The sequence below is a fragment of the Canis lupus genome, chromosome 28 (assembly GCF_003254725.2).
Source record: "Canis lupus dingo isolate Sandy chromosome 28, ASM325472v2, whole genome shotgun sequence".
NCBI lineage: Eukaryota > Metazoa > Chordata > Mammalia > Carnivora > Canidae > Canis > Canis lupus.
In genome coordinates this window covers 9429180-9456041 of record NC_064270.1, presented here as the reverse complement: position 1 = coordinate 9456041, position 26862 = coordinate 9429180, and the positions used below count along the sequence as shown (strand labels likewise).

At 37.8% G+C, this 26862-nt stretch overlaps 1 protein-coding gene across 15 annotated transcripts in view; it reads left to right on the top strand.

Moving 5' to 3' along the window:
• The window catches only part of LOC112672109 (RNA/RNP complex-1-interacting phosphatase-like), a 74517-nt gene that overhangs the window by 32962 nt on the left and 14693 nt on the right, over positions 1-26862 (top strand). For 4 of the 15 annotated variants that reach the window (XR_007406850.1, XR_007406845.1, XR_007406851.1 and 1 more), the window contains 6 exons: positions 6823-6924; positions 9217-9271; positions 9434-9701; positions 11793-11831; positions 13651-17051; positions 17350-26437. Coding sequence is in view for 8 of the 15 variants with exons in the window: in XM_025466723.3 (XP_025322508.1) it covers positions 6823-6924; positions 9217-9271; positions 9434-9701; positions 11793-11831; positions 12420-12469 (514 nt within the window). In the remaining 7 variants the exon portion in view is untranslated. Of the gene's footprint in view, positions 1-6822; positions 6925-9216; positions 9272-9433; positions 9702-11792; positions 12582-13650; positions 17052-17349; positions 26438-26862 lie in introns of those variants that run through there. The other 11 variants (XM_025466720.3, XM_025466724.3, XM_049103482.1 and 8 more) reach the window with 9 other exon arrangements.

Sequence of the window (26862 nt, the reverse complement as noted above, 5' to 3'; positions counted from 1 at the left end):
GTGAAGCCGTTTAGAGAGCTTGTGTGATGCTGCAGTGTTAGCCCAGATTTCATTAGTGTGTGTAAAACCAGTGTCTTCCGTGGCCACAGGCACATACTTGCTCTTTTGAATGTGATATAAAATTTGTACAGTAAAAGTTTTTATATTTTCTATCAACTGCATTTGTCTTCCAGAAATGCTATTAATTTAAATTAAAATGGTTAGTATTAAAAAAAAAAAAAAGCATAAAGATACCAAGCATAAAGGACAGTTAGGCAAAATGTGGACATAGATGACCTATGATTGTTGCAGTTTACAGCCTTGGAGTTTGCAGGCCATGGCACAGGAAAGGAGGAGTCGTGGCAGAGCCAGATGGATACCCTGAGTTAAGGAGACAATGATCAGAGAGACCAACGCAACTCGTGCTGGAGAGGAAAGCTGCACAGAGAGAGAATTCTCTGTATCAGTAGAGAGGTGCTCTGCATGTAAGCAAACTGCGTGGAGGCCAGGGTAGGAACTACTGGAAGATTTAAGGGAATGAATGGTTCTTACGCTGAGCCAGGAATAGTGCCTTTTCCCACCAGCCAGATTGGAAAACTGCCTAATTGATAGGGTTCTGGGGAGTATTCAGAAGGGTCTTGTCTCACTCACTGGTGGGGAATAGCTAGACCTAGACCAAACACTATCCTTAATTTACCTAATAATTCTTCAAAGCAACATGTAAAAGGATCAAATTATTTCCAAGTAACTTAACTACCTTTGACACAAAGCTCAAGAATATTTATAGCATAACAAAATATATAACACCATGAATTTAGGTTATTTTTCTCCTAATTTTTCTCAGTTTCTGTTCCAAAAATGTGGGAGGTTACACAGTATAGTAAAAAATATATATATTAAAGTCAGGAGAGCTGAATTCTTGTCTGGTTCTGCCACTAACTTGTCATGTGACTTTGGTTAAGTTTTCCTTTTTCCTGGCACAGTTATCTCAAGAGTAAACTGAAGGATTTGGAACAAACACACTCTGAAGCTCCCCCACCCCTTTAAAAAATATTTTTATTTATTTATTTGAAAGAGAGAGCACAAGCAGGGGGAGCTGCAGGCAGAGGAAAAAGCAGGGTCCCTGATGAGCAGGGAGCCCAATGTGGGGCTAAATCCCAGGACCCTGGGATCCTGACCTGAGCCGAAGGCAGATGCTTAACTGACTGAGCCACCCAGGTGCCCCCTGAAGCTCCCTTAAATAAGCTTAAATTCTGTTGTCTTCAGGCCTTCTATATTTGTTCAAAGGAATCAAGAACATTAAATTCAGAAAACATTACTTGATTCTACTTAGTTTAATGGTGGGTTTTACTGTTTTTATCCAGCATGAGGGATTTTCTAGTTTTATTTGTTACAAAAAATATAATTTAAAGACAATTTGAAATGTTTTAATTCAAATAATTTAAATTGGTTGCCTAATGCACAAACCAAATTACACATAACATATCTTAACAACTGGGATGCCTGGGTGGCATATTTTATATACCATATAATTTACCCATTTCAAGGGTACAATTCAATAATTTTTGGTAAATTTACCAAGTTGTGTACCCATCACTGTAAATCAACTTTAAACTACTTCCATCATCCTAATAAAATCCATCATATTTATTGTTAATTCTCATTCCCCTACCCCAGGCAACCACTACATATTTTCATCTCTATATATTTAACCTTTTCTGGACATTTCAGATAAACAGAATCATATAATATGTGGTCTCTTGTATTTGTCTTCTTTCATTTTGCATAATATTTTGAGGTTCACCCATGCCATAGCATGTATCAGAAGTTGGTTCTTTTTTATTGCTGGATAATATTTTCATTATGGATATACCACATTTCATCCATCCATTCATGAGTTAATGGACATTTAAGTTGTTTCTGGTTTTGGCTATTGTCAGTAGTGCTGCTAATAACATTCATGTGAAGGTCTTTGTATGGATATGTTTTCTCACGTCTTACAGGGATAGGATTGCTGGGTCATGTGGTAGACTTGCGCTTAATTTTTTCCAGCTTTATATAACTGACATATAACATTGCATACGTTTAAGGTGTGCCACATGATAATTTGACACACATGTATGTTGTGGAATAACTACCACAAGAAGGTTAGTTCACACTTCCATCACCTCATATAATTACCTTATTTTGTGTTAGAAAAGGGTTTATGATTATTCGCAATAGAGTCTAGTTGTCACTCCCATATATGACTTACTACCCCCTTCTCTTTTTAATAGCTTCTACCTCATTCTTAGAAAAAAAGTTTCCTTTTTTTTTTTTTAACTTCCATCTCTATAGGATATTATTCCTCTTTAACTCTAGGATCTAATTGTCACTATCTCTTTGCCCTCTCATATCTTAAACCTCCCTTGCCACTTTTCTCTTACTTTGAAACATAGTAGATTCAATGCAGTCCCTATTGAGCACTGGGTGTTATTCTGTATGTTGGTAAATTGAACACCAATAAAAAATTAATTTATTAAAAAAATAAAAATAAAATAAAATAAAATTCCAATGGCATTTTTCACAGAAATAGAAAAAAAAAATCCTAAAATTTACACGGAACCACAAAAGACCTCAAATAGTCAAAGCATTCCTGAGAAAGAAGAACAAAGCCAAAGTCATTGCACTTCCTGATTTCAAATTATATTACAAAATTACTATAATTAAAGCAATATGGTGCTGGCATAAAGCAGACATATAGACCAGTGGAACAGAATAGAGAGCTTGGAAACTCATGCATATACAGTCAATTTTTGACAAGGGCAGCAAGAATACACAATGGGGAAAGGATAGTCTCTTTAATAAATGGTGCTAAGAAAAATGGGTATTCACATGCAAAAGCATGAAAGTGGACCCCTATCTTACACCACTCACAAAAATGGACTCAAAATGGATTGAAGACTTAAATATAAGTCCCTAAATCATAAAACTCCTAGGAGAAAAACTCCTTGACATTGGTCATGGCAGTGATTTCTTTGATAAGGTACCAAGAGCACAGGCAAAAAAAGCAAACTTAAACAAGTGGGACTACATCAAACTAAAAAACTTCTGCACAATAAAGGAAATAAGTTGAAAAGGCAATCTAAAGAACAAAAGAAAATATTTGCAAACTCAGTAGCAAAAAGAAATTTTTAATGGGCAAAGAGTCTGAATAGACATTTCTCTAAAGGAGACACACAAATGGGCCCATCGGTGTATGAAAAGATGCTTGATGTCAGTAATCATCAGAGAACTGTAAATTAAACCACAATTAGATATTACCTCATGCCTGTTAGGATGGCCATTATTTAAAAACAATAATTACTCTGGGACATCTGGGTGGCTCAGCAGTTGAGCGGCTGCCTTTGGCCCAGGGCGTGATCCTGGAGACCCGGGATCGAGTCACAAGTCGGGCTCCCTGCATGGAGCCGGCCTCTCCCTCTGCCTCTCTCTCTCTCTGTGTCTCTCATGGATGAATAAGTAAGATCTTTAAAAAATAATAATATAATAATAATAACTCAGGATATGGATAAAAGGGAACCCTGGTACACTATTGGTTAGAATGTAAATGTGTACAGTCATTATGGAAAACAGTACGGAAGTGCCTCAAAAAATGGCTGGCTCTTTTGGTAGAGCATGCAACTCTTGATCTCAGGAGTTGTGAGTTCGAGCCTCACAGTGGGCATACAGATTGCTTTTATTTTATTTTATTTTATTTTATTTTATTTATTTTATTTTTTAAAGATTTTATTTATTCATGAGAGACACAGAGAGAAAGAGAGGCAGAGACATGGGCAGAGGGAGAAGAAGGGAGTCTGTCGTGGGTCTCGATCCTAGGTCTCCAGGATCATGCCCTGGGCTGAAGGCAGCGCTAAACCATTGAGCCACCTGGGCTGCCCCAGATTAATTTTAAAAAATTAAAAATAGAACTATGCGTATGACCCAGCAATCCCACCTCTGGATATTGAAAATCAGGAATTAATCAGGATCTGGAAGAGATACCTACACTCTTAATTCACTGAAGCATTATTCCCAATAGCTCAGATATGGAAACAACCTAAATGTCTATCAACAGATTAGTAGACAAAATGAGATATATACACACAGTGGAATATTATTCATCCTTAAAAAAATAATCTGCCATTTGTGGCAGCATAGATGGACCTGGAGGGTATTATGTTGAGTGAAATAAGCCAGACACACAAAGACAAATGGTATATATTCTCACTTACATTGTGTTATCTAAAAGTCAAGCTCCTAGAAGCAGGGAGTAGAATGGTTACCAGGGACTGAGTAGGGAAGCAGGAAAATAGGGAGCTGTCAGTCAAAGGGTACTAAGTTTCAGTTATGTAAGATGAGTAATTTCTAGAGATTTAACATACGGGATAGTGACAATAGATAATAACATACCATATACTTGAAATTTTTACCACACAAACGTGCACACTATGTGAAGAGATGCATGTTAATTGTCTTATTATTTCACAATGTATATGTATATCAAATCATCAAATTGTATACCTTAAGTATACAAAATTGTAAAAATACTTAGAACCATTCTGTTGGTTTCTACATCTTGTACAAATTACCATTCCATTCTTTTGATCCATTATCACATTTTAAAAAGCACTTGTCTAGGATCACTACTTCAAGTTCTTTACCTTCTTATTCTCCTCCTAAATGTGTCATTTGTTTTTACCACTTAATTAAAATTTCCTTCTCAGAGGTCAACAACCACCTAGCCAAATCCTACAGTTTTTCTTTGCAACATCTGGCATCATTAATTCTCTCTACATATACTTTAAATTATTTTATTTTGGATACAATACTATTCAAGTTTGCTTCTTAATTTTCTCATAGCTCCATTCGCCTTAGTGGTCTCCTCTTCATCCTATTGCAGATGTTTGATAAGACTGTGTTTGGCTTTTATTCCTATACTCCATTTTCTTGTCACTTCAGCTCTTATTTCTATCATATGACCTCCAAATCTTGCTCACACCTGAACTTCATACAAAATCTCACACTTATGTAGGGAACATTTTCTTTTCAAATCATAGATGTTTGGGAAAGTTTATACGATAGCTCATAAAAATAATGACTTTTATATTTGTTTTTTAAAGATCACATCTACTTTATAATGCACTTAAAGCATTATCATCTTTCAGAATTTAAGAAGCTAAATAAAATTTAACCAAAACCTGAATTTGGCCTGAGAGCTAGAGATTTCCTTCTTAGTATTTATCAAGTACTCTGGGAGGAAAACTTATTGGTTACTCTTTTCTATTTCTTATAAGAGCTATTCAATTAAATCTTCTCTCTCATGTGTTTTTTTCTATTGAAACCTTTTCCTTGTACTTGTTTATAGCCTTTACCTGAGGAAATGTTATTTCCAATAGATAACGTATACACCACAACAACGCTAGTATCCTTTTTACTAGAATTTAGAAAAATAATTTCTGAACTCATATTAAAATTCTACTAAGGTATTGATTGTCATTTATAGACACTCAGATATAATTCTTCTTACCTTCTCTGGCCTTTATCCCTGAGAAGATCTTGCCTTTATAACATGTTCAGATATCATCTTTCTACTTTTTGAAACTAAACAACATTGTAGCTACACAAAAACCTTAAGTGTCTTTTAGCATAAATTCAGTGAGGCATTCCTAAATACCTTCCATTTAATTTTATCTTCTCCAATAAAGATACAGTATTGATTCAACATCTCTTATATGCTGCTCAGGAATTCTGTTAAGTATTTCTATATGCCAGGCATGATGCTAAAGCTATAGGGGCTGGGAAGAGCCCTTGCCCTCCAGGAGACAGGTGAGTAAACCAGCAGATATAAGAAGGTGTTAAGTGCTATGATGCAGAACACATTACCCATCTTTTTCCATTCCACAAGTATTTATGGAGTACCTACTGTGTCCGCGTACTCTGCTTGGCCCTGAGAATTCAGCAGGTGAATAAGACAGACCAGCTCCCTTTCCTCGTGAGGCTTCTAAGTCTTTGTGAAGTCTTACAAGACCTTATGTGAGGGAATTTTGCATTGCTCTTTGCTCTACTTGGAATGCTATATCTTTGCATGACTGACTTTGCTTGAATGTCACCACCTCAGAGAGTCAGCCCTTCCTGTCCCTCTCTCCCAATCACTATTATTCTACCCCAGAGCTCCTACAGAGCACTTACTACTATCAGAAATGATACCATTTACATACTTGTGGTCTGTCTCTCTTTTGAGAGCAGGGACTTCACCTGCTTTGATCATGACCATGTCTCTAAGTGTTTGAACAGTGCCGGGCACATGTTGGGCACCTAACAAATTTTGCTGAATGGAAAAGTCAGTGATTGAATGCATGGTCCTGGAGAAAGGCATTCAGTAAGGTAATTTCAGATAATGGAAGTATGAGTAGTCAGGGAAGGTATATGGAAGGGGAGAGTTAGGGATGTCTGAGGTCCGGTACTTTAGTACCCCTGACTTATTCCCATTCCCCCTTTATCTCTCCCTTCAGCCCTTCCTCATACTGCCTATTCCTGAAGCCCTTTATTTTTATGATCTTTTGGCCACAGGAGATGTTTACATCCTCCAAGTTTAAAATCCTAACATCCTAAATTTTGCTTGACTGATGACCTCTACCTCAAGGTTCTTAAGCTTTATTCTGTCCAATAAGGCCAAATGGAAAAATATTCACAGATTTTTCCAAGATGCAAATGGTGTGCAGATGTGCTTTTTATCTTATTTTGTGCTCAACTTATGTGTCTAAAAGCATATGACCTTGTTTCTGATTGAATTAGAACTTTTTATTGATATTTTTCCTCTAGTAATCTTGGAATGGATGTCTGGTATTCTGATGAAGATGCAAATCTCCCATCTAATTCTGTGGAAGACTCTGAAGATTGGTCCCCAAATGAAGACTTTCATGGGTAAAAGTAACATAATTGTAGATGAATATTTTATGAAAGTTTAGATACATATTAATATGGGGGAAACCCATGGGATTGGGAATCGGGAAGTTTACAACCAAATCTGATTCTGCCATTTTTAAGTTGTAGATAATATAGAGCCAGTGACACAACCTTTTCAGACCATTGTTGTTTAATTTGTAACATAAATTGGACAAGATCAGTTAGCTTTTCTTAAGCTGTATTCTAAGGACATATAAAACTCTTATCTTGTGAAGTATTATTTGTTTTACAGGAATAAACAGTGTTTTTTTAAGATAAATTTTGGAAATGCTTGCTGATGTCACCATGAACACTAGCTTATCAAAAGCCCTTAGAATTCCTAAAGTTAAGAAATTTATTAAATTTTATTGAACCTAGCATTTTCCTAACTTTTTCAAGCACAAAACTCTTTTCCCCTTGACAGAATAAGTATTAACATTAGTATTAACAAGACTAATGTTCTCCAAACTATTTGGCAAATATTAAACTAGGTAATCTCTGTGATTCCTTCAAAATTTAAAATGCTCCAATTCTAAGTAATAATTTGTATTTATTCTACCAATATTAGCAGAAAGTGGATTAAGGTTATCAAATGGTACTAGAATTTCTTCTATGACTCACATATATACACATATCTTTATAAACTGATAGAGAATTTAAAATTTATCTTAAAACCTTTTTGTTCCTCTATCTTTCAAAAAAAATTGCATTCTTCTCTATTGGCATTTTTCTCTATAAACTAATCACAGAATACACAATACTTACTATTTTAAATCAAGAGGAATATTTGGTATTTGTATTTTTTAACTGAAGTAGCAATAAATTGAGATTATCTTCTATGAACTGATTTAATATAAGCTAGACTAGACAATATTCTCCTGTTTGCCTCTTTCTTCTGGCTTCAAATCTTATCTTAAAACAGGCAGCGTTTTGCCACCTGAAGGTACCGATTTCTCCCCTCCACCCCTCACTGAGTGCTTGAGCAATGCCAGGCATTTTGTTAGGCATTAGCAACATCACAGGATGTGCATGAAATACATGAAGGGTTGTACAGAGCTCTTCTGCTTATCACGGCAGTTCATATCTGCCTTGACACAAGTTCTTCCTTCACATAATGTCTGCGCCCCACATTCCAAGGAAGCATTTGTTTATCTTCAGTGAATAAAATCCTCTCAGAATTTGATGCCAGAAATTTTCAGACATTGAGGGGTTTTGTTGTTTATTTTTGTTTAGGTTGTGTTTTGTTTTTATGAAACTTTCCTTTTCTTGTTGCTAGGAAGCAAAGTTCTAACTAACTTTGTGGTCAATTTTAGTATCTTATCCTAGGGTTTTTTTTTTTTTTAATTTTTATTTATTTATGATAGTCACAGAGAGAGAGAGAGAGAGGCAGAGACATAGGCAGAGGGAGAAGCAGGCTTCATGCCCCGGGAGCCCGACGTGGGATTCGATCCCGGGTCTCCAGGATCACGCCCTGGGCCAAAGGCAGGCGCTAAACCGCTGCGCCACCCAGGGATCCCTATCCTAGGGTTTTTAAATAGTTATTTTTATTCCAAATGCTATCTATTTCTCTTCCAACTCTTTCAAGTTGGTGTCTTGTTTATGTTATAAAACAGTTTGGCAGTTCTTATAAAACTAAAAATAGATTTAGCATACAACCCAGCATTTGCACTCTTGAGCATTTATCCCAGAGAACTGAAAACTTGTTCATAGAGAAATCTGACATGAATGCTCATAGCAGCTTTATTTATAAAAGTAAAAAAACTGGAACTACCAAATATATTATTTATACCAAATATTTTATATTATAAGCTCTATTCATAGTTTTTAGGAGTAATTATATAAAAATTAATACATGTTTTTTATTTCTTCTGACATGAAGTCAGTACAATAATACAGAATGTTATCAGCCATATGTGTAAGATTACTTCTTTAACCTATCATAGATTATGATAAAAGTGATCTGGTTATGACACATTCCTTTAAATGAAAAGATGCTGTGAAAATGTGTTGTGCTCTAGTTTTTAGGGGGAAAAATTACTATTTAATACCAACACACTTGTTTGGAAATTTACAAGTTAATAGTTGCAGGAGAGAGTTCGGGGCTCTTAAGCACAAACAGAAGAGAAAAATGAAAATGTGGTGCAATTCAGTTCAGGGAAACAATAGTTTGTGTCCTGTTGAACTGAACAAGGGGAGATTTTACTAAAGGCATAGCATTTATCCTTTATTATTCAAATACTTAGCATTTATAGCATATTTTCCCCCTAATAGGACTGGGAAAAGGTCAAGACATCTTAATGACCAGCACCCTCGAAATGATACACAGATAAAGGATTATGATTATGTCAACAGTGGGCCTGTCCAGAGTCCTAGGGATTTTTACAAACGCCAGTGTAGTGACAGCATGGCAGAAGAGAGACACTTGAGAAATTGGGATATGGGTAACAAAGGACCAGGACCAAGATGTTCATTCTTTGCTAATCACCAGTGTTATGGCATCTCCCGAGAAGAAACAGATTTCAACAAGATACAAGGAACAAGACCGAGACCATTTCATGATCATCAGTGTCACAGTGGCTGTCATGAACCAGATGCTGGAGATGATTTTGATTTTGTTAGCAAAGTTGATGGACAAAGGAGACATTCCATTCAGAAACATCAGGCCTATAGTAATTGCTGGGAACAATTTCCAACAAAAGATTTTGGTTTTACTAACAGAAGTTGGGAACAAAAACGACAACCTTTCTCTAACAACCGTGAGTACCCACTCCATGGTGATTTTCAGGACCAGTTACTAGTACAAAGCTTTCATTTTCTCAACAGAGGTGGTGGTTTTCAAAGGCAAAAACCTTTCCACCAGGACTGTTTTCATGATGAAATGAATTTGGAAGATTTAGAATGTATTGATGAAGGATCTCTACATGACCATTCCAACAATGATTTTTCAGAGAAAATGTCATTGAAAAAATATGTTAGTAGAGATCATGGACAAAGACCACCTTTTCCAAGGTTTCAAAAACAAACACAGTTAAGAAATTTTGATTTGAACAGCAAAACAGGACCATGGCAATTAACCTCCTGTACCCACCCAACTAATGATCCACAAGAACAGATTCTATTGGAAGACTTGAATTTTGAACAGGAAACATCCTTACCACAATATTTTCGGGACTCTCTACTTCCTGATACCATAAATCCTGATGGGCATTTAGATAAGTGAGTCATTTTGTTTTGCACAGTAAGGAATGATACTTAACTCCAGCAAAACACTCAGATTTCTTTCAAATTAAGGTATTTGTATAAGAGTGATACAAATTATCACCTAAAACTAAAATTCAGATTTATTCTTAAATAGATTCAATTTATAATCAAGGTTTATTTTTGATGCTGTGAATTAAAAATTTACCTTTTTTCCCAACATTGAAGTAAATATACAAATTAGATTTAAACAGTTTAACCCTTCACTGTAAGCTAATAGTAAAAAAAAAAAATATCAGGAACAGACTTCAAAGAAATACCATGACTTTTACATAAGGATTTTTTTTTTTAAGATTTATTTCATTTATTCATGATAGACACAGAGAGAGAGAGAGGCAGAGACACAGGAGGAGGGAGAAGCAGGCTCCATGCCGGGAGCACGATGCGGGACTCGATCCCGGGACACGATCCCGGGACTCCAGGATCGCGCCCCAGGCCAAAGGCAGGCGCTAAACTGCTGAGCCACCCAGGGATCCCCTACATAAGGATTTTTAAAAATAGAGTTGACCCTTGAACAACATGGGTTTAAACTATGCGGGTTCACATTTATGTGGATGTTTTACAGTACTGTAAATGTACTTTCTCTTAATGATTTTTGAAGAATATTTTCTCTAGCTTATTGTAAGAATACAGTATATAATATATACTATTTAGGACCACATATTAATCAACTGTTTATGTTACCAGTAAGGCTTCTGGTAAACAGCAGGCTGTTAATTGTTAAGTTTTGAGGGAGTCATAAGTTATATGTGCATTTTCGACTATGCAGGGATAAGCACCTCTAACCTCCAAATTGTTCAAGGGTCAACTGTATTTCTTGTAGATGTGCTACAAATTATTTTTTAAAATTTTAATTTCAGCATGGTTAGCATACAGTGTTAAATTAGTTTTAGGAATATAATAAAGTAATTCAGCAATTCTATATATTGGTGCTCATCAGGATAAGTTTGGTATTCTTAATCCCCATCACTTATTTCACCTGCGTCCCACCAACCTCCCTTTTGGTAACCATCAATTTGTTTTCTATAGTTAAAAGTTTGTTTTTTGGTTTGTCTTTTGTTCGCTACAAATTATTTTTTATTTTTTATCATTATTTTTTACAAATTAGTTTTTAATATACATGTGCCAGGAGTCCTTTCTCTGCCATGCAGTAATTGTCTTCTGTGCCATTAGATGGGAGCATCAGGAGAACATGGACTACAGTGAAACTAAAGTGCAAGCAGAAGGAGAGAGGGGAAGCCTGACATTCTAAAGGGAAAGTACAATATAAGAAAGGATATAAAAAGGGAAGGAAGTAAAAAACCAAGCCAGGAAAAGAGAGCAGTATGGTGGGATAGAGGATAAGACCATAGAAGAGGGGAAAAGTTTGAGAAAGGAGATGAAGAATATAAAGTGAATATGTGCTTCCCTTTCAATTCAGAATGTTTCCTCCAGTTGTACAGCATCATTCTACATGTACCTGGAGAGGTGTGAATTTTTACCTGAATCTCCTACAGGTTATCCTGGTTTTCTTTAGAAACTTTTCTTTTTTTTCTCCTACCTTTCCTACCAACCTCTCACTTGTCTTCCTCACTTTCTTCATTTCACAGGGACCATGGCACTGATAACTGCAGAAGCAAAAGTCAGAGGTAAATGCCGATTGAGCTGTGCAACCATCTTTATCAATCCTATCCCTGATTGCTACCATTGACACATAAACATGTTAGAAAATGCATATTTATTGAATCCACTTGTATTCAAGGTTTATATACAACTTCTGCAGATCCCGGCCACTGCCTTGGAAATGACTGTCACTCCTCCCTTGTGGTCTTGGGGTTGCAAAACCAATTAATTGGTTTATCTGCAGCTGGGTTACCAGTGGCTATTAGTTGGTACCAGTTAGGTTAGAAATTTGTTTCATTTCCTTCATAATAGCTTAGCTCTATTCCATGATTATAAGTCTGCACCTAACCCGAGCCCACTGTCTTCCAATGGACAAGATAAAATACAAGATTGGTCAATAAAAATCTCTCACTCCCCTTAGGACAGCCTTTCTCTTACTGATGATGCTCTGGGTTAGGAGGATTATAGAATTCAAAAGAGGGCATGTAAAAGAAAAGGCCTTTGGTTGGCTTACTTTTTTCTCCCATCTTGTCACTTAGTACCAAATTTGGGGTCAGGATTACAAGCATTCTATGTGAAAAAAACAGAAGTTTCAGTATAAAATAATATTCCAGGTGCCTGGGTGGCTCAGCAGTTGAGCATCTGCCTTCGGCTCAGGGTGTGATCCTCAGAGACCCGGGATCGAGTCCCAAGTTGGGCTCCCTGTGTGGAGCCTGCTTCTCCCTGCAGGGCTCCCTTAGGTGGAGCCTCCTATATCCCTCTGTCTGTGTCTCTGCGTGTGTGTGTCTCTCATGAATAAATAAAGTCTTTAAAAATAAATAAAGTATATTCAATACTGATTTATATTAAACTACTCCGTAGAAATCATATTGGAGTTTTTGTTTTAAATTACCTAGTTTTTCTTAATTTCCTAACTTCTTCAGCTATTAACAGGATTAAAATGGCTCTAAGGTATTCTGATCAAATAGACTGAGAGGAAAAATTGAGATAGACCAAAAGAGACCTTGGTTTGAGGGTAAAAAGGGCAAATGACAGCCAAGACAGGACTCCTGCCCTCTTCCTTTCAACTTACCCACTACTGACAGTATAACACACATATTAGCAACTTGGAGAAGGGGCTGCAGTAGGAAAAAAAAATGAGTTCTTTATATAGACACTATCAAATATTTATACTAAAAACCTGCTGGAATTATCCCACAAATGTATATTTTAGTTGAGGTTAATCGAAAGAAAAATTTTAGGTTTAAACATGTATGAAAAGCAAAAACTACAATTTAAAACAGGTGACTCATTAGTCTTTAGCTTCTCGGTGTCAAAGAAATATTCTAAAAGAGTCTATGGTCATATAACCCACTGAGTTGCTGCTACACCAGAATGATTCTGCTGATGTCTTTAACTTCATAATTCACAAAGGAATAGGCAAATATAGTTGCTGTGGTCCTAAATCTCTGCAGGGTGAGGAGGGACCCACCCCCTTTCATGTGAGGTATGTTCTTCCATGTGGTTAAGGACCTAAGCCCTTGGCTTACGTTACCATGTTGCATCACACAGGGGCTCTGCCCACCTTCACTGTTTGATTATTGGTAAAAAGGTGTATACTCACTTCTTTCAGCATGGCACCCCCCCTATAAAGTTTGAATCTTGTTCTGTGATTATAATTAACTCCTGTTTGTGTGACACTTATAAAATGGTGACAAGTGTTTAAGTTCTGTTAGGCACATGGATGTGTATTATCCTACTATTGTTTATGTTTGAAAGCTCAAATAATAAAAAACTAAAAATAACTATATATTACATTATTAGACTTAGTGTATCCAGAAGATAATCGAAGAATACATCTTCTAGGTGGATTTAGCTGCGGAAAACAGAGCAGATTGACAGCATATTCTTCACAGGAACTTTCATCTCTATGTGAATTCCAAGAAGATGGTTCAGTTGACTATTGTGGAATCAGAAACCCAAGAGATATGGAACAGGACAAAAGTTCATATTTTTAAGCTACTGATTACAATTACAGTATGCCTGCCAATTGTAGAGCTGGAGAGAGAGCATTATGGACTTACTTTTAGAAAAAAACTGCAAGTGGTGCCGAGTAGTTCACTTTAAAACTGCCCACCATTTATCTATACTTGCTCCCTTTGTACTATTACTGGGCCAAAAATAATTTCATAATCAAATAAGCTGTATGTCAGAAGGCAGCCTGTGTTATTACAAAGTTAGCCATCTACATCTTTCAGTTTTTTCTAAGAGTATTTATAAATATAAGGAAACTATAATGTGGAATACATGTAGTTTTTGCTTTTGCAGCACTGGAAATTTGATTTATTGAGGCTCTATTTTTAGTTATATATGCTAATGAATTGCATTTCTGGTTGCAAACTTCATAAAAAATAATTTCCTTATGATTTATTTATTCATTTTACAAGTGATTATTGTGTGCATAGAGCAGGAGATAGATTCCACCCCATGGTTAAACTACAAAATCATAGAGCTCAAAAGCCCATGAGAACTAAATTTCTCAGCCAGTAACTCTTCTATGGCTCATAGTGCCGGGAGAAGGAAGAATCCATCATAGCAATAATAAGAAACCAGCTGAACTTTATGAAGTCTTTAAAGGTTCCATGTCGGCTTGTATTATGGATCACTTCCAGCTCTTTCCCACGGGTTTCTAGCAGAAGCGCAGGAATAACACGCTGGCAGGAGAACTGGAAGAAATCCCTAGGTGGCACACCAGGCTCTCACTGGGTGGTAGGCTGTGGCTCCCCAAAGGCAGAGGGCAAGGCAGACAAATCTGAATGAGGCACAGAAGAATTGATGAAACCGTTGAGGAATGTTGAGTATAGAGAAAAAGTTAAGCTTTGTGAATTGCCCTTGAGCTGGCCACTGGAGTGGGCTGCCAAATGATGATGGCAGTCACCTGAGAGCCAGTAGAAGGAACTCTGGATGCTAAAGTAGCCTACGGCTTTGGTGCTCGAAGTGTGCCTGGACGGCAGTAATGGCATTACCAGGCAGCCAGTGGGAAATGGAGAACTTCAGCTTCACCCCAGACCTATTGAATCATCTTTTATTAATTAAAATTTCTATTCCAACAAGATTCCTATGTGAGTTATATACACATTAAGTTTTGATAAGCACGGCCTTTTAAGGTGCATTCTAATCCTTAAAATTCTACTTAAATAATGTGTGTGATCAAGAGCTACACAGAAACGAAATGCATGGTCCAAGGAGAAGTTCAGCGTAAGTAATGCAAGGAGGCATCACTGAGGAAGCAGGAGTTGAGCTGGTCCTTAAGAGCTGGAGGAAGATGTAGGTCATGTCAAGAGACAATGAAATAAGTATACCAAAGCAGAAATAGTAGTATGGACCAGTCTTCCTGGCAGTGGAGAGGTAGATTAACCTAGACCCAGAATAGAAGGATCTGAGGTCTAATCCAGGCCTAGAAAAAGGGCTGCAGGAGCACAGGGAAGAAACAGTTTATTCTGACTTGGAGATGTGAAGAAGGCTCCACTGAAGGCATTTGAGCTGAGGTTTACAGGTAGAGTGGGGCAGAGGTGTTCCAACTTGAGCAAATAACCTGAACAGTGTTGGGTGAACAAGCAGTCTGTCCTGCCTGGAGTGTAGGTAACATCAGAGGGGTGGAGTGGGATGTAAGCCTGGAGAGCGCTTATAGGCATGGTTCAGGTAGCTTGAATGTCCGTTGGAGAGTTTGACCTTATTTTGTAGGCAATGGACACCTACTAGCAATTTTAGGGAGCAATGTGAGAAAGCCTGCTTTCTTTAGAAAAGATTTTACTTATTTCTTTCTTAACTTACTTATTTGAGAGAGTGGGAGGAGGAGGAGAGGGACAAGCAGATTCTGCACTGAGCACAGAGCCCGAAGCAGGTGACCTGAGCCAAAATCAAGAATCCGACACAACCAACTGAGCCATCCAGCTGCCCCAAAGCCTGTTTTTTTTATAAAGCTCACTCTGTCATTAATATTGGAGACACAACCACCATTCCTGGTGTCAGGTCTTTACTGGGATGATAATAAGATTGGAAAGGGGAATCAAAATGAAAAATGTTGCAAAGATAAAATGGGCAAGTGCTGATGAGTTGATGAAGTCCTGGTTACTTGACACAGTGCTGGCATTAATTATCATATAATTCAGGAATCAGGGCGGGTTTAGGAGGAAAAATAGAATTTGGTTTAGGTCACCCTGAGTACTCAGTGTTCCCCACCCAGCTCCCAGGGTTTCCTACCCTTTCTTCTTAGGACTTCATTATAAGGAGTGATGCTGTTTTTTAGGTGACTGTATCTCATTTTTTATTGACTGATCCATGTACTGTGGTGACCTTTGCTATTCACTATACATTCAATAGGGATATAAAAACAGAAAGTCAACTCAGATGCTGATGAGGGTGATGCCATCACTGTATCATCAATTTAAAGTTAGACATTTATTTAACATAGAGAAATGCAAAACGTATAGCAGTGCTTCTATCACATGTACAGTCTTAAGTGCTACTTTTCTAGAGAAGATTCACAGAGATACTCCTTTTCCCATTATTAAAAAAATCCATTATACCTGTGATAAAACTAAATGTACTCAGTTGTATTAGATTCAGGTACAAAGAAAAACTTGGGTAGTTAGCTACATTTTTTCCTAAATACATAAAATAAAGAAAATAAATAGATGAATGTTCTCTTAGGAAATGGTAATAGAACCATACCATAGAATGGTTCTATGGTAATAGAACACAAGGCTAACTGCAGGTTGCTAGAACATCCTGATTAAGGCTGTGGAAAGAAGTTGCAGATTGATGCCATCTTGGAAGTAATGACATTTTTAAAAAATATTCCTTGGCAAGATAAATAGACTCTATAGAAAACAGCCTTTATGTTTTAGTTAATGAGACACTGTGTGGTAGGTTGTCATTATGCCCACTGCTTCACTCCTCTTCTGTATTAGAATAAGCTATTCATGCCCTTTGCCATATGACCTAGCCATTCCTCTCCGTATTTCTCCAACTTGCTAATTGTTGCCCTTAGTCATATGACTTATTTTGGTCAGTAGAATGTGGACAGGGGCCTGTCCTGGCCAAGCTATAAAAGGCATCCTGTTTCTGCTCTTCCTCTCTGGTGTTCCTGCCATTCATAAGAGAATGCAAGGTATGGGAGCATGCCTGAACTAGACCTACTACCTGAAGGAGAGCTACCCAGCTGACATGCAGACCCATGAACATGAAAATCAGCATTTGTTGTGGTAAGCCACTGAAACTTTAAGGTTATAATAAATTTAAAAGATACAGCTCACACAAACTGAAAATAAACATGGTTAGTGAGCACAACTAACCATAAGCAACTGTCCCATTCTAATGAGATAGCAGCTATTAGAATCTGAATCAGAGAGGGACCAGACCAATCTGAGTGAAATCCAGCTCATCTTTCAAACTGATGATAAATGAGAATATATTTTAATAGTAATTTTAATATAGTAATCTATGTGAGCTATTAAAAAACTAATCTTTATTTTAATACTCAAATTTACTATTTGATTATAGAATATAATCATCAAAACTATCTTGTATCAACTTGAATCCAGATTACATTTTCCAAAGGTCTTTCATCACACATCTTGGCCTGAGTATCAGGCATCTCTGCCTTCACGAAAAAGGCAACAAAACCTGGGGAATAAACTGAGATTCTGAGCTGAGATCTTTTGTGTGTGTGTGTGTGTGTGTGTGTGTGTATTTTCTTATTGGAGTTCAATTTGCCAACATACAGCATAACACCCAGTGCTCATCCCGTCAAGTGCCCCCCTCAGTGCCTGTCACCCAGTCCCCCCGACCCCCGCCCACCTCCCCTTCCACCACCCCTTGTTCGTTTCCCAGAGTTAGGAGTCTCTCATGTTCTATCTCCCTCTCTGATATTTCCCACTCATTTTTCTCCTTTCCCCTTTATTCCTTTTCACTATTTTTTATGTTCCCTGTATGAGTGAAACCATATAACATATGTCCTCCAATTGACTTACTTCACTCCGCATAATACCCTCCAGGTCCATCCACATTGAAGCAAATGGTGGGTATTTGTCATTTCTAATGGCTGAATAATATTCCATTGTATACATAAACCACATCTTCTTTATCCATTCATCTTTTGATGGACACTGAGGCTCCTTCCACAGTTTGGCTATTGTGGACATTGCTGCTAGAAACCTTGGGGTGCAGGTGTCCCAGTGTTTCACTGCATCTGTATCTTTGGGGTAAACCCCCCCCCAGCAGTGCAATTGCGGGGTCGTAGGGCAGGTCTATTTTTAACTCTTTGAGGAACCTCCACACAGTTTTCCAGAGCGGCTGCACCAGTTCACATTCCCACCAACAGTGCAAGAGGGTTCCCCTTTCTCCACATCCTCTCCAGCATATGTGGTTTCCTGCCTTGTTAGTTTTCCCCATTCTCACTGGTGTGAGGTGGTATCTCATTGTGGTTTTGATTTGTATTTCCCTGATGGCCAGTGATGCAGAGCATTTTCTCGTGCTTGTTGGCCATGTCTATATCTTCCTCTGGAGATTTCTGTTCATGTCTTTTGCCCATTTCATGATTGGATTGTTTGTTTCTTTGCTGTTGATTTTACTAAGTTCCTGATAGATCTTGGATACTAGCCCTTTGTCTGATATGTCATTTGCAAATATCTTCTCCCATTCTGTAGGTTGTCTTTTAGTTTTGTTGACTGTTTCTCTTGCTGTGAAGAAGCTTTTTTATCTTGATGAAGTCCCAATAATTCATTTTTGCTTTTATTTCCCTTGCCTTCATAGATGTATCTTGCAAGAAGTTGCTGTGGCCAAGTTCAAAAAGGGTGTTGCCTGTGTTCACCTCTAGGATTTTGATGGATTCTTGTCTCACATTTAGATCTTTCATCCATTTTGAGATTATCTTTGTGTATAGTATAAGAGAGTGGTCTAGTTTCATTCTTCTGCATGTGGATGTCCAATTTTCCCAGCACCATTTATTGAAGAGACTGTCTTCCAGTGGATAGTCTTTCCTCCTTTATCGAATATTAGTTGACCATAAAGCTCAGGGTCCACTTCTGGATTCTCTATTCTGTTCCATTGATCTATGTGTCTGTTTTTGTGCCAGTACCACACTGTCTTGATGACCACAGCTTTGTAGTAAAACCGGAAATCTGGTATTGTGATGGCCCCTGCTCTGGTTTTCTTTTTTAATATTCCCCTGGCTATTTGGGCTCTTTTCTGATTCCACACAAATATATATTTTTAAGATTTTATTTATTCAGAGAGAGAGAGAGGCAGAGACACAAGCAGAGGGAGAAGCAGACTCCATGCAGGGAGCCCGACGTGGCGCTAAACCGCTGTGCCACCGGGGCTGCCCATGATTCCACACAAATCTTAAGATGATTTGTTCCAACACTCTGAATAAAGTCCATGGAATTTTGATAGGGATTGCATTAAATGTATAAATTGCCCTGGGTAGTATTGACATTTTCACAATAGTCTTCCAATCCATGAGCATGGAATATTTTTCCACCTCTTTGTGTCTTCCTCAATTTCTTTCAGAAGTGTTCTGTAGTTTTTAGGGTACAGATCCTTTACCTCTTTGGTTAGGTTTATTCCTAGGTATCTTATGCTTTTGGTGCAGTTGTTTTTGTTTTTTGTTTTTTTTTTTTGAACACACGCGACGGAAACTTTTATTTTTCTTCTTAAAAATTGAGGTGTAACTAACCTATAACATCAGGGTAGTTTCACGTCTACAGCATAACAATTCCACATTTGCATACGTCGCAAAATATCCACAGAAAGCCTCAGGGCGCCCAGGGCTCAGCAGTTTAAGCGCCGCCTTCAGCCCAGGGCGTGACCCCGGGGTCCTGGGATCGAGTCCTGCAGTCGGGGCCCTGCATGGAGCCTGCTTCTCCCTCGGCCTGGGTCTCTGCCTCCCTCTCTGTCTCTCATGAATAAATAAAGTCTTAAAAAAAAAAAAAAGTCTAGTTGACCCCTGTCATCATCTGATCAGTTTTTTTTTTTTTTTTTTACATTTTTAAACTTTTTATTTTAGAATTATACATCTAAAGACTGTTGCAGAGACAATTCGGAGAGGTCTATCAGTGCAGTTGTAAATGGGATTAACTCCTTAATTTCTCTTTCTTCGGTGCAGTTGTAAATGGGATTGACTCCTTAATTTCTCTTTCTTTGGTGCAATTGTAAATGGGATTGACTCCTTAATTTCTCTTTCTTCAGTTTCGTGGTTAGTGTATAGAAATGCCACTGATTTCTGGGCATTGATTTTGTATCCTGCCACACTGCCGAATTGCTGTATGAGTTCTGACAATCTTGGGGTGAAGTCTTTTTGGGTTTTCTACGTACAGTATCATGTCATCTGCAAAGAGGGAGAGTTTGACTTCTTTGCCAATTTGACTGCCTTTTATTTCTTTTTGTTGCCTGATTGCTGAGGCTAGGACTTCCAGTACTATGTTGAATAGCAGCGGTGAGAATGGACATCCCTGTCGTGCTCCTGATCTTAGGGGAGCTCCCAGTGTTTCCCCATTGAGAATGATATTTGCTGTGGGCTTTTTGTAGATGGCTTTTAAGATGCTGAGAAATGGTCCCTCTATCCCAATACTCTGGAGAGTTTTGATCAGGAACAGATGCTGTATTTTGTCAAATGCTTTCTCTGTATCTATTGAGAGGATCATAGGGTTCTTGTTTTTTCTCTTGTGGATATGATCTATCACATTGATTGCTTTACAAGTGTTGAACCAGCCTTGCATCCCGGGGATAAATCCCATTTGGTCATGGTCAATAATCTTCTTAATGTACTGTTGGATCCTACTGGCTAGTATCTTGTTGAGAATTTTTGCATCTGTATTCATCAGGGATATTGGTCTATAATTCTCCTTTTTGGTGGAGGCTTTGTCTGGTTTTGGAATTAAGTTGATGCTGGCCTCATATAGCAAGTTTGGAAGTATTCCATCCCTTTCTATATTTTGGAACAGCTTTAATAGAATAGGTATTGTTTCTTCTTTAAACGTTTGATTGAATTCCCCTGGGAAGCCATCTGGCCCTGGACTTTTGTGTCATGGGAGGTTTTTGATGACTGCTTCAATTTCCTCCCTGGTTATTGGCCTGTTCAGGTTTTTGTTTCTTCCTGCTCCAGTTTTGGTAGTTTGTGGTTTTCCAGAAATGCATCCATTCCTTCTAGATTGCCTAATTTATTGGCTTATAGCTGCTCATAATATGCTTTTAAAATCGTTTGTATCTCCTTGGTATTGGTTGTGATCCTTCCTTTTTCATTTGTGATTTTATTAATTTGAGTCTCTTTTGTTTTTAATAAGGCTGGCTAATGATTTACCTATCTTAATAATTTTTTCAAAGAACCAACTCCTGGTTTTGTTGATCTCTTCTATAGTTCTTCTGGTCTCTATTTCATTGAGTTCTCGAATCTTTATTAACTCTCTTCTTCTGCTGGGTGTAGGTCTTATTTGCTGTTCTTTCTCCAGTTTCTTTAGGTACAAGGTTAGCTTGTGTATTTGAGTTTTTTCCAATTTTTTGAGGGATGCTTGTATTGCGATAGATTTCCCTCTTAGGACTGCTTTTGCTGTATCCCAAAGATTTTGAATGGTTGTATCCATTCTCATTAGTTTCCATGAATCTTTTTAATTCTCTAATTTACTGGTTGACCCTTTCATTTTTTAGCAGGATGCTCTTTCACTTCCACGTGTTTGAATTTCTTCCAAATTTCTTCTTGTGATTGAGTTCAAGTTTCAAAGCACTATGATCTGAAAATATGCAGGGGACAATCCTAATCTTTTTGTATCAGTTAAAACCGGATTTTGACCCACTATATGGTCTATTCTGGAGAAAGTTCCATGTGCACTTGAGAAGAATGTGTATTCAGTTGTGTTTGGATGGAAAGTTCTGGAAATATCTGTGAAATCCATCTGGTCCAGTGTATCATTTAAAGCTCTTGTTTCTTTGGAGATGTTGTGCTTAGAAAATCTGTCATTTGCAGAAAGCACTGTGTTGAAGTCTCCCAGTAGAAGTGTATTATTATCTAAGTATGTCTTTACTTTGGTTATTAATTGATTAATATACTTGTCAACTCCCACAGTAGGGGCATAAATATTCATGATTGTTAGGTCCTCTTGTTGGATAGATCCTTTAAGTATGATATAGTGTCCCTCTTCATCTCTTACTACAGTCTTTGGGATAAACTTTAATTTATGTGATATGAGGATGGGTACCTCTGCTTTCTTTTGAGGACCATTTGAATGGTAAATGGTTCTCCAATCTTTCATTTTCAGGCTGTAGGTGTCCTTAGGTCTAAAACGAGCCTCTTGTAGACAGCAAATAGATGGGTCTTGTTTTTTTATCCAGTCTGAAACCCTGCATCTTTTGATGGGATCATTAAGCCCATTCACGTTCAGAGTTACTATTAAAATATATGAATTTATAGTGTCATCATAATACCTATTCAGGTATTACCTATTTTTGTGGCTTATTTCTTTGGGATTCCTCTTTCTTTTACAGAGTGCCCCTTAATATTTCTTGCAGACCTGGTTTGGTGGTCACATATGCTTTCAGTTTCTGCTTATCTTGGAAGCTCTTTATCTCTCCTTCTATTCTGAATGACAGCCTTGCTGGATAAAGTATTCTTGGCTGCATGTTCTTCTCATGTAGGACCCTGAATATATCCTGGAGCCCTTTCTGGCCTGCCAGGTCTCTGTGGAGAGGTCTCCTGTTAATCTAATATTTCTCCCCATATAAGTTAGGGATCTCTTGTCTCTTGCTGCTTTAAGGATCTTTTCTTTATCTTTGGAATTTGCAAGTTTCACTATTAAATGTCGAGGTGTTTAACAATTTTTATTGATTTTAGGGGGGGACCTCTCTATCTCCTGGGTCTGAATGCCTGTTTCCCTCCCCACGTTTGGAAGTTCTCAGCTATGGTTTGTTCAAATATGCTTTCTTGTCCTCTGTCCCTTCTGGCGCCCTCTGGAACCCCAATTAAACGTAGATTTTGTCCTTCTGAGGCTGTCATTTATTTCCCTTAATCTTTCCTCATGGTCTTTAGTTTTTCTCTTTTTTCCTCAGCTTCTTTCCTTGCCATCAACTTGTCTTTATGTCACTCTCTTTCTTCTACCTCATTAACCCTCGTTGTTAGGACCTCCAGTTTCGATTGCATCTCATTTAATTGATTTTTAATTTCGGCCTGATTAGATCTAAATTCTGCAGTCATGAAGTCTCTTGAATTCTTTGTTTTTTTTCCAGAGCCACCAGTAGCTTTATAATTGTGCTTCTGAAACGGTTTTCTGACATCGAATTGTAATCCAAATTCTGTAACTCTGTGGCAGAGAGTACTGTTTCTGATTCTTTTGTGGTGAGTTCTTCCTTCTAGTCATTTTGCTCAGTGCAGAGTGGCTAAAAGCAAGTTTTATTTATTAGAAGCGCAAACTCTTCTCTCTGTAGCGTTCCAGCTGTTCTCTCTTTAAATCTCAGGTCGAATTGGTAGGTTTTCAGGATGATTTGAAAGTTACCTAGGTAAGTTGGTGGGGACAGGTGACTTGGGGACCCTACTCCTCCACCATCTTGCCCTGCCCTCCTGAGCTGAGATCTTAAAGAAGAATAATGTCTAAGAATTTTTTAACTTCATATATAATAAATAATAGGAAGATGTTATAGTATCTATAGCTGGTTCTGAAAAAAAATCCCTCAGTAGAAAGAAAGGATTGCTTAGGTTTTCTTAGCTCTGAATGTATTTTTAGACACATGCTGTCCAGTGTAGTAGTGACTAGTCATACATGGCTCTCCATCACTTGAAATGTAGCAAGTCCTGATTAAGTCCTGACCTGCGATATACAACACAGGTTTCAAAACTTAATATGAAAAAACAAATACTAGTTTTTATATTAACTACATGTTGAGGGATCCCTGGGTGGCGCAGCGGTTTAGCACCTGCCTTTGGCCCATGGCACGATCCTGGAGACCCGGGATCGAATCCCACATCGGGCTCCCGGTGCATGGAGTCTGCTTCTCCCTCTGCCTGTGTCTCTGCCTCTCTCTCTCTCTGTGACTATCATAAATATATATATATATATATATATATATATATATATATATATATATATATATTTAAAAAAACTACATGTTGAAATGATAATACGTTGGCTGTAGTCACTTTTTTAAACTCTTCTCCATTCCTGGGTTGATTGCACCCTCTTTTTACTTGCAGAGGTCATGACTGATGCAACATCAGAATGAAGTATACTTTTAAAAACTTTTATTTATATTGCATTTTTTATATTTCCTATTAATTTAAGAATTGGGTAAGGTGAAAATTTTCTCTCTCTCCCTGTCTCTCTCTCTCTCTCTCTCTCACACTCACACACACACACACACACACACACACACAGCCTACTTAAGTAATATCATTCTTTTGTCTACATAAGTAACTATTTCTGATATTTCCCCCTTATGGGTTCATAGAAAAAAGTTTCCTACCTTCTAAAGAAATGGTGGAACCAAGTTTAAGTGAATGGCCAGGAAGGAATGATAATCATTAATAACCAGTGGCCAATATTAAAATCAGTTGACAGTGACCCATTTTATTTGTCCCTCCTCATCTAGAATGGCCCAAAGCAGATTCCTGAATCTGCCATGAAACCATGTTTCCCTCCAACAAAAATGAGATTAGGTTGTGACTGCTGATTATCTCCCTGAGTTAAGACTTAAAACAAGTGAAATTTGACTCCCAAATACTTTAATAGATTTTTTTTTTTTTTAAGACCCAGGCTGCAAGACAGAAATGGAGTAAGAAAAGATTTCAGTTTATTGACGGAAACTGGTGAATTCTATTTTTTTATAATAAATTTATTTTTTATTGGTGTTCAGTTTGCCAACATACAGAATAACACCCAGTGCTCATCCCGTCAAGTGCCCCCCTCAGTGCCCGTCACCCATTCACCCCCACCCCCCGCCCTCCTCCCCTTCCACCACCCCTAGTTCATTTCCCAGAGTTAGGAGTCTTTATAAACTGGTGAATTCTAATTCCAACTTGCTGAGGGGCAGTGTTTAGAAAAGACAAAACAATAAACTTGGGACAGAAGACATGAATTTGCATATCTGCTCTAGTTTGTGTAACCCTCATAAAATGGAAATAGTATTTACACCCTTACAGGGTTTTTTTTAGAATCAGAGTGTGCATGACAGTGCTTTTTATATGTAGACATAAGAAAGGAGCTAGCTGCTTGTAGCTCTATTTTATGACCTTTTATTTTCATCAGTATCATCAACTACTGTTTATTTGATGCAGAACTGCTGTGCAGGGAGCAAGCACTATAAGAAGCTAGGAATATGGGAATCCTCGATTAGCATCGTATGCTCTGTATGTTACCTTCCAGAGTAAGTGAACAGAACATCAATGTTCCCATGACAGCCTTTGTGGACTTAAGTCCATCGGAGAGCAGTTCATCTGTCTACTTCCCTTTCTCCCATGCCCTTAAGTCCTATATTCATACAAAGTGAAGTATGTGCTTGGAAGTTATAAGGAGACAGTCTAGTATATTAGGGGGAGAAAATAATGGTTTAGTGCATTACAGACTTTTAGCTCAGCCACTTGGGCAAGTGACTTAACCTCTCTAAGCCTCAGTTTCTGTTTCTATGAAGTGGGAATGGTAGTAGCTCCCTTCAGATTGTTGTAAGGATTAAGTGAGAAAATGAATGTAATGCACTTGAGCACAGAACATGGGACACAGCAAATGCTCAATAAATACTAACTGTAACAATATAACTACTAGCACTAGAAAGAATTTAGACATGTCCAAACTTGGCTTCTCATTCCTAATCCAAGTACAACAAATGCAGTTGTGAGTAGCAGAAAAGAAAAAGTTCCTGTCCACAGCTTTATAAGCTTGTATTCACCCGTATGTAAAAAAAAAAAAAAAAAAAAAATGACTTGGTTATTCGCTAGATAGAAGGACATTTGGCTTCCAGTTTGTGGGAAAGCTTTTCCTCTCTCACCCCAGTTCCACCCTGCATCAGCTCAACAGTCAGTTCCCAGATGCAGAGTTAGGGAGCTTGGGACAACTTCAGAGTAACACGCCACCACTCCACCTTTTCACAGGAGTCATTAAAGGAAGACAGTATGGGTCTCTTCGTGTTTCTGTGACAAGGTCTTTAAGTTGCTGCTTCTTCCACAAAACAGTCCACGGAGTAAATAAATAGAGCCAATACTGGTGTGGCAACCTCACTTTCAGATCTGGTTCCTGGCACACTTTGATGAGCAAATACTGTGACAGTGAAAAGGCATGCTATAGCCCTCTCACTACATTAAACCCAGGACAAAAAGATACAGCATGGCTTTTAAACTCCATGAGCATCTTTGTGGTACAACTGATTAGCATATTTGGCTGTTAACAGAAAAGTTGGTGGTTTGAACCTTTCCAGGGATGGTCTTGTCTCCAACTAATTTCTAAGTGGGGAAAATATTCCAGAATTAGATAGTGGTGATGGTTAACTGACTGTATACAACACTGAAATGCAGCTGAATTGTACACATAAAATAGTGGACTTTATGTTATCTGTATTACTACAATAAAAATAAAACTCCAACAGATGCATTGAAGGATGCATTTTCCAAACTTCATTGTAAGGAGTATTGTATTTGTATTTTTCTTCCCGACATGTATACCTACCATGTAGTATGCCCTGATACCTGAATACCTATATGTTATATCAGCTTTTAAAAAAAATGTCTGGGGAGGGGGGGGGTCCCACTGTTTAGCATTTCGGCATCACCTAGGAACATATAACTCATCCACATCCCTGTTTTGGCTTGGTTTAAGTACTGTATTAACTATATAAGCACATAAATTCTCTTGCAAGACTCTTTGGCCCTAGCACATATTTGCTTAGTCTAGAAAATTCTCCCATGCAAACGGCAGGATAGGAATGAGATGTGTGTCTGCCTTCTCCAAAGGCATCGTATAGCATTCTTAATAAACGGGCAATAGGAGAAAGAAAGGGTCTGTAACAAGTACAACAACCAGTTCCTGAGATTCTTCTTTTAGC